Raw genomic sequence first — 16203 nt, 5'->3', positions numbered from 1 at the left:
TTTCTTTCACTTTTTTCTTGTTTTTTACATGTTGAAAGAAGCTTTTTTTTGTTATTTTTGACTTTGGTCGCAAGCCTTAGTTCATTTTGAGCCTTAGCTTTCCTCACTTCATCTTTGCAGGCTCGGGCTATTTGCTGATATTCTGACTTAGTTATGTGTCCCTCTTTCCACTTTCTATACTTGTCCTTTTTATCTTTCAATTTATCAGAGAGTTCTTTATGCAACCATGCTGGTTTTTTTTTGAAAGCTGTTATTTTTCCTCTTTGTTGGTATTGTGCTAGACTGGGCTTTTATTATCTCACTTTTCAAAATTTCCCAAGCCTCTTGAGTTGTTTTCCCCTGGAGGATTCTCATCCATGGAATCCTTCCTAAACTCTCTCTAAGTTTATTGAAATTAGCTCTCTTGAAGTCCAAGTCTCTAGTCTGACTGTGTTCTATTGCTTGTGCTTCCATAATGTTGAGTTCCAATATTGCATGATCACTTCCTCCCAAGGTTCCTATGGCTTTAACCCCTTCTATCATTTCATCTCTGTTAGTGAGAATTAGATCCAAAATGGCTAATCCCCTAGTTCTCTTCTCTCATTTTTGGGAGACAAAGTTGTCTGCTAGGTTTGTCAGGAATCTGTTTGATCTTCCACTTGGTGCAGAGTTTGTCTCCCAGCTGATGTCAGGGTAGTTAAAGTCCCCCATTACTATTGTGATGTGCTTCCTACATACCTTAGTTAGCTGACTAGGAAAAAGTTTACCTATTTCCTCTGTTTGGTTGGGTGGCCTATAGTATACACCTATGGCAATGTCATCTCCCCCTTTTATATTGACCCAAATGCATTCAAGACAGTTTTCATCATTGTTGTGCTTTATTTCTATAGAGATGTAGTTGGTCTGTTTCTTTTAAATACTTTAAATCCCTCTAGCTGTGTGTTCCATTTGTGGGTTTCATCCCACCATGTTTCCGTAATGGCAACAATATCATATCTGCCCTCATTAACCTGAATTTCTAGTTCACCCTGTTTGCTGTTCATACTCTGTGCATTGGTGTATAGACAATTGAGACCTTTATGACCGACCCTGTGTTTACTTTCTACATAACCTGTGTGGTGCCTAAGTTCCCCTATTGTCTTACCACCTATTTGGTTAGTACACTTTGTGTGGCACTCGCTATTAAGAGCTTGATTTTGCTTGACAGCAAGGTTGATATTCTTGTCCACACACACATCTATGTTACATGCACTGACAGCCCCATAATGTTTAGATTGCCAGGGACAGTGATGTTCTGCATCAATTAGTCACTATCCCCGCTGTTTAGTTTAAATATTCCTCCAGAAAATTTGTGAATTTATAGCCGAGTAACTCAATTCCTTTCTTTGATTGACGCAAACCCTCTCTTTTGTACATTTTTTCATTGGACCAGCTGCTGATATTGTGACTAATATATCCAAAGCCTTCCCCTTTACTTCACTCCTTTAGCCACATATTGAATTGTGCTATACGCTGGCCTTTTCCATTTTGCTCCTTATACACTGGTAAAACCTCTGAAAAAATAAGCCTACAGCCTATTCTGCTAAGTTCCTGCCCCAGGCTCTGGAAATCATTCTGCACAGAGAGTACAGTGCTAAGATGTACAATAGCCTCCACATCACAGTCCTTGCTGGCATTCTTGATTATTTTACAAATACGCTTCTTGTCCCTACTGGCAGTAGCACCTGGGAGATACCTGCCCTCTTTTGAAACCTCTGTGTCCTTTTCTAAATTTACATCCCTTATAATTGAATCACCAACCAGAAGGTGGCTTCTCTTTTAAGACAGCCTGCCCTGTTGAAGGGAAAAAATTAGACAGGAGGCAGCAGCTGAGAAAACAGTAAATGAAGAGGCATTTATTTCCTCTTCTTAGATTGGCCTGAAGGACAGAACAGAAATAAAAAGCAGAAATTTCAAAAGGTAAAAAACAGATTGAACTGCCTATCTTTAATCTCATAGGCACTATAAAGAAGCAGCACTTTATAAAACTCAGAAAAAAATAATTTACTTTTGTTTCTTGGTTAATTGTTCCTTTTTGTTTAATTCGGGCCTCAGAACAATAATGTAGCATTTGGGGGAAAAGATGCAGCCCAGTAATCCTGCTGCAGAAGCCAAAATGGAGAAGATTTCTACAGCTACTGTGTACTTCCCCTTGGTGCTCAAATAAGTTGGAACAAAAGACATCCAGACACTACAAAAGACCAACATGCTGAAAGTGATAAATTTGGCTTCATTAAAACTGTCAGGTAGCTTCCTAGCAAGGAAAGCCACCATAAAGCTAATAGCAGTCAAGAATCCCAGAAAACCAAGGGCAGTATAAAACATGGTGGCTGAACCTTCATTACATCCGAGGACAGTTTCTTCAGACATTGAGTGGATGTCAGAATCTGGGAATGGGGGAGAAGTTGCCAGCCACACACTACAAATTGTGACTTGAACCAGGGAGCAAGACAGGAGAATAGTATAAGCCAGCCTTTTCCCAACCCATTTTCTGGTTTTGGAACCTGGCTTGGTGGCCATAAAAGCAAGAACCACTATGGTTGTTTTCCCCAAAATGCAAGAAAGGGTGACAGAGAAGATGATGCCAAAAGCAGTTTGTCGCATGAGACATTTTGCTTGGTTAGGTTGCCCAATGAAGAGCAAACTGCAAAGGAAAGAGAGCAGGAGAGCAATGAGAAGAATGTAGGTGAGGCTTCTGTTGTTGGCTTTGACTATGGGAGTTTCCTGGTTTTTAATGAAGATCCCCAAGACCACAACTGAGATGAAAGAAAAAAAGAAAGCGATACTGGTTAAAGTGGTTCCCAAGGGTTCTTTGTAAGATAAGAATGTTGTATGTTTCTTAAGGCACAGAGTCTGGTCCTTATTGGGGTAGTTTTCTTCAGGACATGGGAAACAGTCATCTAAACCTGAAAGAGGAAACACTGTTGTCAGGTTAGCTCTGTCATCAGCAATGTTCAGAAGTAATATATTTTAGTGGCTGAATTTTCCAGACATTCATCTGTGAGTCTGGGAATTTGGGAATTTAAAATCTTATTTATTTGGCTAGGTTAGTTTTCAATCTAATTTATCTGAGAACAAGTCCTTGAAAATTACTCATATCATTTCATTCTATTTGTAATTTGAAATTGAATTGAATCTCCAACTCACACTATTGCTTTATTGCTTTAGAGGAAGGAAATCTTGGTATTACACTGTGTGAAGAGTGTAATAATCTTTTTCTCGGAGACTTCCGGTTTACCACAGCCGCCATGGATGCCTGGGAGAGGAGCTTCATCTCCCATGTCCAGTTTTGCATCACTGGGGGGCCCTGAAAAGGGTCAAAAGTCACCATGTAGAGGTGACCAACAAGGAGGGACAGAATTGTTTAAGTTAGCCAAAAAATTCCACGACCACCTTCCCATTCTGGTGACAACCAAAAACGAGCCAAATGGCTTCATGCAGGTTTGTTGCAGAGTTGACAGGGAGGAGAAAAGATAAAAGAAAACCACAGAATATCCTTCCTCTTAAGAAGCTTCTGGGTTGGAAAAAGTTATCTGTATTCTATGCTCATTGTGCAATAACATATTAATAGGAATTATTATGGCAAAATTTATCAGCTCATATTTAGTAGATTGTTCTACACTGTGTTGCCCATGGTGCCCTACTGATCAGGACAATAGAGATAAACTAGACTGACACAGCATTCAAAAAAAGACAATAAAACAGTGAAGGAGGAAACAAAAAGACCAGAATATACCCCCTTCAGCAACTAATATCCAGATAAGCAAAAATTAACACCAGACAAAGAACTCAGCAGAAAATGTTACTCTAATCAAAGAACTACTAAGGAGAAAACTAAACTCCAGCCAACACTGGCAGGCCAAACTAATGTATATAAACAGGCAGCAAGCCCATTAGCATTCATGATGTTACCTACCAGGTTGTGAAATATCTTCAAACAAGCAGCTAAGCTTAGAGAGCACCAATGATTCCACAGTTCAAACCTGAGCTACATAGTTTGTATTCTGTTCTTTTGAAAGAAACCATAGTAGGCTAACCAGGAACTGACAAGGGCTGAATCACATATTTCTTCAAAGATGTGCCATCCAATGAAGAGCTGGCTTGGAGTTCCTTAGGTGGAGGGCCTAAGCCAGTGATGGCAAACCTATGGCACGCGTGCCAGAGGTGGCACTCAGAGCCTTCTCTGAGGGCACGCGTGCCGCCACTGCCAGCAGCTTGCACAGGTCCATTAGGTCGCTGCTGTCCAGAGTGGCAGCTCTCCCAGCACAAAGAAGGCAAAGCAGCCAGCTAACAAGCTCAAGTAGAGGTGCTGCCCACACCCAGCAAAGGCCACCCCAAGAAGGGAAAGCCAGATCCCCATCAGCACCATGGTCCCCCAGTCCCAACTAGGATTGTGTGTCTCCCCCATCTATGCTGGGCCTCCTGCCCACCACCCCACCCACCAGAGATCCCCTGGATCTCCCCCAACCCTGCCTGGCTCCCCAGGCATCCCTCCCATGAACAACATCAAGGTGGCCAGGCCCACCCCAGCTATGCCCACCCAGTCTGCCGTGACAACCGCAGCCATGCCCACCCATTGGGCCACGTCCCCATGGCCCCCCTAAGGGCACCACAATGCTGATGCGGCCCTGGCACTTTGCGATAAATAAGTGAGTTTGGGGTTGTGGTTTGGGCACTCGGTCTCTAAAAGGTTCGCCATCACTGGCCTAAGCACAAAGATTACTTCCATGTCACTAGTCATTTGTATGCATAAATGTCTAGGATGGACATATTTTTAGGTTCATCTTAATGGCACTGGCAGTGTGACTCATGGTGACTGGAAAGAAATCTGACTATATCAGTGAGGTTTGATATCCTTCACTTTTCATTTACCAGTTATATATTTTGTTTTACTTTGTCATTGCTGATTCTAAAGGACCCTGGCTAGCTTACAGCATGAAAACAGAATAAATATGAAATGAAAAATAGAAGTATAGAAGAGAAAATAAGAGAAGAATGGTGGATCTGTTAAACAAAAACAATATGTCATACTTCCATGCTTTACACTCCAACCATCATAACCTTAATCCTGGAAAAAATTAGATGACATTCTACAGGTTCTGAAATAAAAACTAGTTCAGGTGCCATTGGCCATTTTGTGAGTTGGGGCCATGTTTGGAACAATACTATGGTTGTTGTGGTAACAATCATTGTTCTCAACATCTGTAGGGATAAATGCCCCAACATCAACATCCTGGGTAGCGCTTTGAACTTATTGACCTTCAGAGCTAATAGACACCAGTTCATTTTGAATGGCTTCTCTTACCTGTCTGGTTGGCAATTTTCCCTTCTGGGCAATGGAGGCATTTGTAGCAGCAAAATTGCTTCCCTTCTATTTTGATCTTGCTGTATCCCAGGTAGCAATCATCATTACACAAAGAAAGAGGTTGTGTCTGTTATAAACGAAAATGCAGTAAATTTAGAATTTAAACATTAGGAATCTAAGAAATTACCATGGTAGAGGAATATTTTCTTTCCATTGTTGATTAGAGATATGAAATATTCTGTGCTAGCAGAGAAGGTTTGGCTTATTCCTTAAAATATCCTTCTGACATCATAAACTCTGTTAATGGAAAAGTCTTCTATTCACCTGACAGATATCATAAATTAGGGTTAGTTAGTTCAGAAGTACTGTTAGTTAGTTCAGAAGTGGGTCTTGCACTTTTCCTGGTGCAAGACCACTTCAAAGTCTTGTGCATCAAGAATATTACTTTTCATGTAATTGATTCATTTGTGTGATTGTTCAAAGACATTATTTGGACATCAACTGCAGCATGATGACTGAACCATCCCTTAAAAATGAATAACAATAGCAATAGACTTATATACCTCTTCACAGTGCTTTACATCCCTCTCTAAGCAGTTTACAGAGTCAGCATATTGCCCCCAACAATCTGGGTTCCCATTTTACCGACTTTGGAAGCATAGAAGGCTAAGTCAACCTTGAGCTGGTGAGAATTGAACTGTCAAACTGTGGCAGCTGGCGATCAGCCGAATTAGCCTGCAATACTACATTCTAACCAATGCGCAACCAGGGCAAATAAAAGTTACCTGGTTAAAAATGTTGGGCCAGACAATATTATTTGCTGATAGAGAGAGAAGGTTTTCAAGTTGAGTTGAGGGATTTATTTTTCCAACTTTAATCCTAAGAAAGGATTGATTTGGGAAGGTGATCCAGTTGATGATATCAAAGCCAGATGCAACCTTCCCATTCTGGTCAAAGAAAATATTTTCTCCAGCACTGTTGTTAAATGAGACTTTTCTCAGATAGCGATGAAGCTCAAGAGAAGAACATGAGAGTAGTTAATAAAGATATATAATGATGGCAAAATATACAGCAATATTATTTCAGAAGATATTGTTGCACTCCTGATATATGATGCTAATAATAAAGTTAATTTGTCACTTCTATCAGTAAGCAGCAGAAGACTCACCATGAGAGACAAAAACAGCTAAGGATGGGCTAACAGGCATCTTTTCATGCATATCACCCAGAAGTACATGCCACCATCAAAAAAATTGCATGTTGTCTTCCTTCCTTGTCATTTGGCAACCACACCAGGCAAATAACAGATCTAATGAGTGGACTCTGTGTGTGAGTTGGGCCATGAATACTTTGAACTAGGTTTTTGGCTATGAACTCTGAAACCCTAGGCCAGACAGAATAGGTCTGAATTTCCCAGAACCATAAGCCTGTGGATCTGCACCCACCTGCAGCTCGTACAGAATCCAACAGCTACACTACAGGGAGTAAGGTAAGTGATCAATGATGGGAAGATTCCTTATTGCTAGCAATTTGTATGCAGAGTTTTATTTAGGCTTTATTTCATTGGTGACCATGAAGTGGACTATTTTATTTCATTAGGAGATTTAGCCTACATCTTTATTTGGTAAGAAATCAATCCTAGAATCCAATGGACCATAGGGATTTTAAGAGTTCTTCTATCAAGATACGGTAGGTCCAACTTACAGCCTCATTTTCACTCTCACTAACTTAGAGACACTGAACTCTTCTTTCTTGTTGAGAAGAACTCTCCTAATACAGTGAATCCGAAGAAGGAAGTGAGGGAAAGAGGAAAGAAGCCTTTCACTATGACGCTGCACATAATAGCCCAATTATTCCAATATTCAGCATTAAATATTCATAGGAGCTTAACTTTTTGCATTTAAAAAAAGCTGGAATAGAAATGTGCAGACATTCTCATCCCCCTAAGTAATTTCTCCAGCATTATATTTAAATTGGTTTCTATATAACCTGTGGACAGTTGTAGATATGGAAGCAACATGCCCTGCTACATTAATAAATATAGAAGATTACCTGCCACACTTGATGACTAAAAAGTTTATGTTTTCCACTGCCAGCCCTTGCTCTGTGTTTGGAGTGGGATGTAAGCATGGCTTGGAGAGCATGTGCCACAGCATAGACTGCATTGTAGATACTGTAGCTTTGCCCAGTCATGCTCAATTCAAAAACAGAGTCTGGAAGACTCTCCAGCTTCTCTTCCCCAGTGCACCTTTTTTCCGACTCTGGGTTTAAAGTGGATTTTGAGAAAGAACATTCAAAGGCTTGTTCCCAAAAGGCCCTTGAAAAACTGTCTTCATTTTCTGGAACACTGTTTCTCATCTGAAGAAATCTATTGAATCCTAATAATTCTTTTGATGACACTGCAAAAGAAAGAGCTCCGTGGATAAAATCCATTCTCCAATCTCTTTGAAAAGGAACTGAAGTATATTCCATTTGGGCTGGGAAAATCCAAACTTTGTCTTTTCTCTCAACTGTTCTGTCCAAATATTCTGAAACATAGGAGATTGTTCTGAAACCTGCCATGGCCTGGTTTTCAGAGTAAACAATTGCAACACTGGAGGTACTTTTCATAATGACTTTGCATAATTTAATGAAAGTATTGATTTGTTCTCCTATCCCATCAGAAAAAGTTACTGTTGGAAGCTCTGCAATGTAATCAAAGCAGATTCCATATTGGGATAAGACAATAAGCACTTCCCTCAGAAATCGTTCACCAATCTCATTTTCTTGAAAAATTATCCCAATCCAAGTCCACTTAAAATGAAGCAGCAACTGGAGAATCCCCATAACGTGAAAATGTTCATTTGGATACATTTGATATAAGAAAGCTGTATGAATCATGTTATCCATTGCTAGAGCAGAGCCATATGTGAGCTTAGAAAAAAAAGCAAAATACAAAATGTATGTATATGTATTTGATATAAGTGATAAATGATTAAATTTGACTGATTTATTTTTTGTTGCTTTGATTTTTTAGGGCTTATTCATAACTCATTGAAGATCTTCCTTTAATTTCAATGAAGTTAATGGAACTAAACTGTCACCATTTTTGGAAATTTTTCTAAAAATGTTATGATGTAATTTGATCATATTCAATTTGGCTATAATATATAAGGTTTGGGAAATAATAAAGTCTTATGTAGATAACCTCTATAGCACATCAGAGAAGTCTAAACTATTGATACAGTAGATGTTCAGGATTTATGTAATGTTGTTATTTCCTTTCTACCACAAATGGAGTACTTGGGATCTTTGAAAAACTGTTTTTTATCTAATTTGGGTATAGGAACAAAAGCCTAATTGAACCATTTAGTATCTAGTTCTCTGTAAAGTGTCCCCCCATAGTTGGTTCTGATGGGTACAACCCTGCTGCATACATATCCAGGATAAAGTAGAGTTTTAAATAGTCAGTATAAGATTCAATTTGCAGAATTTGGTGATCGTTGTAATTTCTCCTTAAGGAAGGAATTCTCACACTCTCTGACATGTATTTTTTCCAAACTTTCCTTGAAAAAATCCAATGATAGAACGTCCAGAAGTCCAAGAGGAATAATCTTATTTTCATTTTTTTTTAAAAAAATAGAGACCATATCCTCCAACTCAGCACAATTTTCAGTTATTCAAGACTGGAAAATATGAAAGTGTTGTCTATTCAGATGTCAGTTACATTCTGATTGACCTTAGTTTACCATGAATCCAGAAAATGTCATTAAAGAGGAAATCACGTTACCAATAGAATTTTTCTTTTTTTACTTGAGCAGGTCTTACCTGTGGAATCTTGTAAATGCTTAGAATGTCTGTCATAACCTGAGAGTTATGAGAGTTTGGTCCAGCAATAACACAAATTGAATTTTGGTGGATGCTACATTTATAGTTGGAAACAAATTTGTCATGTGAAGAAAGAAGCTCCATAGAAGCAAGATAGGTCCATGTTGCCATGAAATAACTGTTAGATATCCCAAAGCCCAGAGTGATGTTTGGCAAGATCTGAGGATTTTTGTTGATTTCCTTTACAGCAAAGATCAAGGACAAGATATGCTGATATGTCTGTAGAAACAAACTTTAAGGGAGAGTAGTGCCTCTGTCATAACACTTGCATTTCCACACAGATAATTTGTTACATTTCAATTTAATAATCTTTGTTAATAGCAAGATTCAAAAATAGATTTTGAGCCCCCAAGGCCAGACAGTCTGTAGAAACTACTTGTCCATCCCTATTGCATAATAGAATCAGCTATTTGGCAGATAACCTCTTTGGTATCTTGATCTTTGAGTACTCTTAATTACCTCTTTTAGAATGTTTTTTTATAGCATATTTATTTTTATATTTATTTATTTCTTATTTTGAAAGATCAAATGTTTTATATTGAACCACTTTAGCAATGGTTATACCTAAAACCTATAAAGGAAACATTGCCAACTCCTACAAAACCATCTCTTCGAGGTCAAGGGTGTTTGAATAGAGAAAAAGAATTATGCAGATGGGTTAGACTACAAAACTGCTATGGAGACATTCAATGGAAGATGCAACATTCTTTCTACATTTTAAGCAAAGCCCAAAATATTATGCTTCCATGTTTATGTTTTTTAAGCAATCATATTTAAATGGATTGCATCTTTCACCTTCCTTTCCATTATTCCCTCTTTCCACATTCTTCTTCTCCCTCTCCCCTCTCTATACCAGTGTTATTGGATTCCTTTCTCAAGGTAATATTCTCATGTAATAAATGATTAATGAGGTAGTAAGAATTCTACCCACCTACCTAATTAACTGCTGAGATAGATAGATAGATAGATAGATAGGTAGGTAGGTAGGTAGATAGATAGGTAGATAGATACCTAGCTATAAAAAGACTCTTTATAAAGGATTGACTCAAAACATTTGCAATTTGTGCAGCTACTTTTCCTATTATGTAAAATAATTCTGCTTGTCTCTCACCTCTGAATCAATGATCTTTCCTTACTGTAAACCTTCAAGAATTGTCCAAAAGATGATTTTTTAAAAGACAGCTGGACTTTCTTTGTTTTTCCTTGAAGATGTCTCACTGCTCATCCAAGAAACTTCTTCAGTTCCTCTTCAAAGAAAAACAAACTGAAAGTCCAGTTGCCTTCTGAAAAAGCACCTTTGAGACAACAATGGCCCGGATGACTAAAGAATGTCCATAGACATCATTCAAGAATTCTTCTAGATAGTTCTGCTGCATCATCCCCTATCTCCACTTCCATTTCCCAATTCCTCTCTTAGGACTTTATTCTATATATCTGAAGAAAAGGGATGAAGACTGGAAATGTTCATTAGCTTAAAAGTGTACTTAGATGTTAGGTTGCCATAAACCACAATAGAAACTTTCCCCTATGGAAAACAAGTTGGTTGGACAACTATAGTATCTATTCCTATTCTTCACTGATGAATTCCATCCAGCTTCAATCCATCAAAAAATAGGTGACATGGAACCAGAAAGTATAATGAAAACAATAAAAATTATTCTGCATAGAGAGAACATCTCAAAAATGAAATGTTTAACTTTAGTGTTATTTCATAAATATGTCCTCTATGCAGAATGTGATTTGATCACATATACTATATATATAGTATTATCTTGGAATTGGTGTACCATGGAAATTTGGAACAGAAGCATTAGAAAGCTGGAAAACAGAGACTTGGGCAAAACTCAGATATCTGTTAAGCAAGACCATGTATATTGCTATAAACTTTATGAAGATAAAACAAAGTGGGAAAAACCTATTAACAAATTATTATAAAGTATTGAAGAAACAGAGTAGAATCTCCAAGAAGAGAAAGGATAGCTGAAAGGGGATAAAAGTTAAGTTTCAATCATTTATTCCTTCCTCCAAATACATTGACTAACTATCCAGGAAGATTTGGAAGCTGATAGAATTAAGAACGATAACTACATACATGGGATCATCAAGAAGTTCTTCCGATGGAATTGTTTTGAAGGTGATTAGGTTAGACATCATGTAGATAAGAGAAATAATGCCACCAATGATGAGATCATCTGAGTGGTAAGACTTGTATTTAATACTAGGGTTGTTGATTGTGCATTTAGTGCCATGGCATATGACCTGAGAAAGCAGTTTTATCACCCATAGCCTGAAGAGTAACATAGCAAATCAAAGATTTGCATTGCCCAAATGATCATTGGTAGGGCTTCTGAATATCTAACATTTTGCCTCTTTCTTTTGGATGATCTGATTGCAAAAATTATAGAAAAAACAATCAGAATCACAGAGCCTTGCTCTTTAACCTCCTATTTGAATGTGTTTAGGAACATGAAATATTAATAACATCAGACAGTCTTGAGTAGTTTTTATTTTGCTTTGCTCTTTGGAACTCCCTAGTGTCCGGAGGAGTAAAATTAAAACATGGTCAATTATAAGGCACAACATATCTTGAGCTTCTGATGTCGCAGGAAAAAATAATTGATCTCACCCAGGTGTAAATGGTTTGTGTTTTTTTCTTTAGCAACAAGAGAAAAATGAATTGCAGTCAAAGGGAAAGAATCTAAGGAATGTAAATAACATAATGAGTGAAAGTTTATTTTGTACATTGTTTTGACTTGTACATTATCTAGCTAAAAATCACCTGGCACCAGAAAACTTTAAAAGGGGCATAAGCATATTTTAAATTACCCTTGGACATTTGGATATTGTAATCTGCAGTATTTTTATGGAGCTCTTGACTAAGTTGTTTTGACTCTATTTTTTTCCCCCTTTTGGTCAATGCCACTTGCAGTCAGATTTTTTCTTATTCTTTTTCAAGTAAATTTCTATTCAGAGGTAGTTAGATCTTATTGATTCTTATTATTGCAACATGCTCCCACTTAATAACAACCAAGTACCATATTTTTCCATGTATAAAACATTATTTTTCCTGCAAACACCCTGTTCAAAAATCAGGTGCGTCTTATACAAGTGCAGCATCTTATACACTAAAAAATAATGGTAACTTCCGCAGCTCAGGGCATGCCTATGTGGGTTCTTTATATGCTGCTGCCATGCTGCCAGGTGCAGGTGTCAAGCCCCTGTGTGCTTGCCACTAATGGGAGGGGGGAGGGGGCAAGATTGTTGGATGGCGGCGTCCGGAGGCAGCGGATGGGACCAGTAGCATGGATGGCAATGACAGCCCTTTCCCTCCCTCATACCTTTATGCTCATACCTATGGAACATAGCTGCGAAGCTGTCCTGCTTGATAATAACGGCCGGCCGAACTTCCAGATTTGCAGGCTCAGCTGTTCGGCACTCCACCGAACAGCTGATCAGTGTGGAGAAATGGCGGGGAGTTTAAAACCTGTCTTCGCTTCCCTTGCCTTGCTGTCATGCCGGTGCTCACGCTGGTTTGTTTACCAGGGTCGGAAGGCTGCTGCTATGAACTGACTATGCATGCTGGTTAGGTGGGTGGGGGATGGGGCTGACCAGGAGGCGGAAAAATATGGTAATACAAATGCTTTGAACATAAACTTCTACAACTGGCCTTTAACCATCTAAAATTTATCCTTTTTTCAATTAAGCCTTTCATCAAAAATTGATACTCCTTTCTCAGGTCTCTCACTCTTCTTGGAATCTGCTTTAATATCACTATTTCTCGCAATCATTCCCCAGCATCTAGTAGACAAACTGGGCCTTTTAGGCTTAAACACTCCTTTGTGCAACTGGATTCTTGATTTTCTTACCAACAGGCCCCAATAAGTGCGAGTTGAAACAAATACCTCTAATTCCATTTTCTTGAGCACAGGTTCTCCTCAGGGCTGTGTCTTAAGTCCTCTGCTGTTCACCCTGTTGACCCCTGACTGTTGTGCTAGGTTTGCCACCAACCATATTGTGAAGTTTGCAGATGATACAACAGTAGTGGGCCTTATTCAGGATGACAAGGTGGAAGCTTACCGCAAGGAGGTTGAGGGGTTGGTGAACTGGTATAAGGAAAACAGCCTAGTTTTAAATACCGGAAAAACCAAAGAGATCATTGTTGATTTCAGAAAAGGCAGGCACAGCCACACTTCTCTGTGCATAAATGATTCACCTGTGGAGATGGTTACCAGTATCAAATTCCTGGGTGTGCAGCTAACGAGTAGGCTAACTTGGTCTCTCAACAGTGAGAAACTGGTGAAGCGGGCACAACAGCACCTGCATTTTCTGCGCCGCATGAGAAAAGCACATCTTCCTTCTCCTGTCCTGACCACTTTCTACAGGAGGACGATCGAGAGCATCCTGTCATACAGCATCACAGTCTGGTTTGGAGGCACCACTGCTTCAGACAGGAAGGCGGTGCAGAGAGTGGTGAGAATGGCCGAAAAGATAATTGGCAGTTCCCTCCCTTCCATCCAGGACATAGCACAGAAGTGCTGCTTGAGCAGGGTCCCTAAGATTATCTGGGACACTACACATCCTCTTCATGACCTGTTTTCCTTGTTACCTTTTGGGAGGAGGCTTCATGGTATCTGAAGCAGAACATCCTGATTCAGTCACAGTTTCGTTCCATACAGCATTAACCTTGCGAACTCTCAAGCTTTCTCCTTCCGTTACATATTCAAGATGGACAATATTTAATATTTATTTGCTAGGTATATGTAGGGATGTGTGTCTATACATATGTTGTTCATAGTATGTTATAGGTGTGTGTCATGTATGTGTTTCACTTTGAGAGCGGGCAATTAAATTTCATTTTTGATGTGTGCCATTGTGCCCACAGTATAAAAATGACAGTAAAGGTTATCTTATCTTTTTTTTTTTGTAAAAAAAAATTTATTTTCAATTTTACATTACATTCATAACGAATACTTCAGAAAAGAGTAAAATAAATTTATACTCACAACTTTTGGTATTGCTCACCCATTTCCCCCCAAACCGCATCCACCCTCTAACCTCTTCTCTCACTTCCCTCTTTCCCTCTTCTTCCTCACTCTCCCCCTCTCCTCCTTCTCCTCAACCTTCCTACTTACTTCTCCCCTTCCTCCTATCTTCTCACTCCGGATGCAGTCCAGGGGAAATGCCCGAGCAATTCCTCTCTCCAAATTAAAACATCAATATTATATGCAATAAAACTATTTTTACTTATCTGAGCTATTTAACCTCCAACCCATCCTCCCCCCTTCCTTGAAGTCTGTATGTAATGCCTGTATCATATTTTTCAGTTCCATGTTAAATTTATCTTGCTGTATTGTAGAGTCCAGTGTTTTCTGCACCACCGGACTCTATAAAGTTGAGGGGGCTGTTGTTAAGTGTGTTGTAATCTTCTTAATCTTCTCCAATGATTTATAATCCAAATGTCAACGTGATATTATAATCCCAATATGTTCCAAGAAGAAGAGGAAATAAACAAAAATGAGAGAAAAATCCCACATCAGCTTAAAAGTCCGCTCCCCCCTTTTCTCCACAGCTTCAGATTCTTCTTATCCCCCCCACAATTTCCAGCATTTAAGAGAGAAAGTTTTTCCCCTCTTTTACAATCTCTTAATCTACTCACCCAGGCGATCCTCCAATTTTGCTTTCTGATTCTTCCAAGCGAACGCCCGGCTTGTGACAGCTCACAATGACTGTCTGACAACTGCTGGTCTGGGAAGCTTCCATTGGCTCTCCAGGAGATTGCAATCCCTCCTGTTCTGCCAAACTATGCTTCCCTTCTTCACTGTCCCTCCAGGACAGTTCTGGTTTGTTTGGAATCCAGGCAGACCTCCCCAAAAGCTGAAAAGCAATGATCCTTAGGGAGCTCCCAAGGAATGTGTCATACCACCAAGACATTCACTCCTCCTCTACAACTGGCCTTTAAACCCCTAAACTGAGTCCCTTTCAAACTGGATTTGTATGTGGCTTTCTTTTCTGTTTATCTAGGACAGCGGTTCTCAACCTGTGGGTCGCGACCCCATTTGGGGTCGAACGACCATTTCATGGGGGTCACCAAACAATGTGATCCACCATTTTTTCTGCCATTTTCCCCCCTTTTCCTTAGCTCTGCTACTCCCTCTTATTCTATTGGCTTTTGAAAGCCAATAGAATAGACTCTCTTGAACAGAGTCTAATTCTATTGGTTTTCAAAAGCCAATAGGAATTGTCCAGGGCTGTCTCTGCCCTGCTGAGCCCGCCAAAAGCCCCAGTCTGCAAAAGGGGAACAGTCTGCAGAGCTTCCCTCCCTGCTGAGCAACTAAAAAGTAAGTAAAAGAGGGCTGGGGGTGGGAGTTGGGAGGCCGGTGGGCGCAGGGAGGGTTGCTGGTGCACGTGGGGCCCAGCAGGTGCCTTACCTGCCTTGGGCTGGGCCAGCTGGTGGCCCAGCTGGTGGTCGCCCTGCACCGCTGCTGCCGTGGCTGCCTGGGAGTGCCTGGGCCTGCCTGCCGGTTCCCTGAACGGGTGGTGGCCAAAGTAAGCCTAGCAGGGCAGCAGCGGGCACAGGGAGGGTTGCTGGCATGCGTGGGGCCTGGCAGGTGCCTTACCTGCCTTGGGCTGGGCCAGCCAGCGGCCCAGCCAGTGGTCGCCCTGCGCTGCCGCTGCCGCGGCACCCAGGAGCATCTGGGCCTGCCTGCCTTGGGCTGGGCCAGCTGGTGGCCCAGCCAGTGGTTGCCCTGCCTGCCGCGGCCGCCCAGGAGGGCCCGGGCCTGCCTGCCGCCGCCCTTGCCGGCTATGCCTCAGCCGGCACAGGGGGCGGCACCACGCATGTGCAGAGCTCCCGGGCCAGTAGTCCTCGACTTATGACCAGGGTCGCGGCTATAAAAAGGTTGAGAACCACTGATCTAGGAGATAGGGCGGGAGAATACTTTTTCAAAAGTTGTTATATTCTTCAGTATGACTACAAACAAGTGGATTTTGGTTTGTAGGTTTTTAAGAAGAGA

At 40.4% G+C, this 16203-nt stretch overlaps 1 protein-coding gene across 1 annotated transcript; it reads right to left on the bottom strand.

Annotated features, from left to right (window-relative positions):
- Positions 1-2022: 2022 nt before the first annotated feature.
- On the bottom strand, positions 2023-15121 carry LOC120296825 (vomeronasal type-2 receptor 26-like). Its single transcript, XM_039318840.1, has 7 exons — positions 14847-15121; positions 11283-11477; positions 9131-9308; positions 7376-8236; positions 6109-6336; positions 5324-5450; positions 2023-2924 (listed from the first exon to the last, which is right to left on the bottom strand). The coding sequence occupies exons 1-7, from the start codon at positions 15119-15121 to the stop codon at positions 2023-2025; spliced, it is 2766 nt and encodes a 921-aa protein (XP_039174774.1).
- Between the last annotated feature and the right edge of the window lie 1082 nt (positions 15122-16203).

Source organism: Crotalus tigris, unplaced genomic scaffold, assembly GCF_016545835.1.
Source record: "Crotalus tigris isolate CLP2741 ecotype Arizona unplaced genomic scaffold, ASM1654583v1 scf7180000021586.92266, whole genome shotgun sequence".
NCBI classification, from domain to species: Eukaryota; Metazoa; Chordata; class Lepidosauria; order Squamata; family Viperidae; genus Crotalus; species Crotalus tigris.
This window is presented reverse-complemented; position numbering and strand designations above follow the sequence as displayed.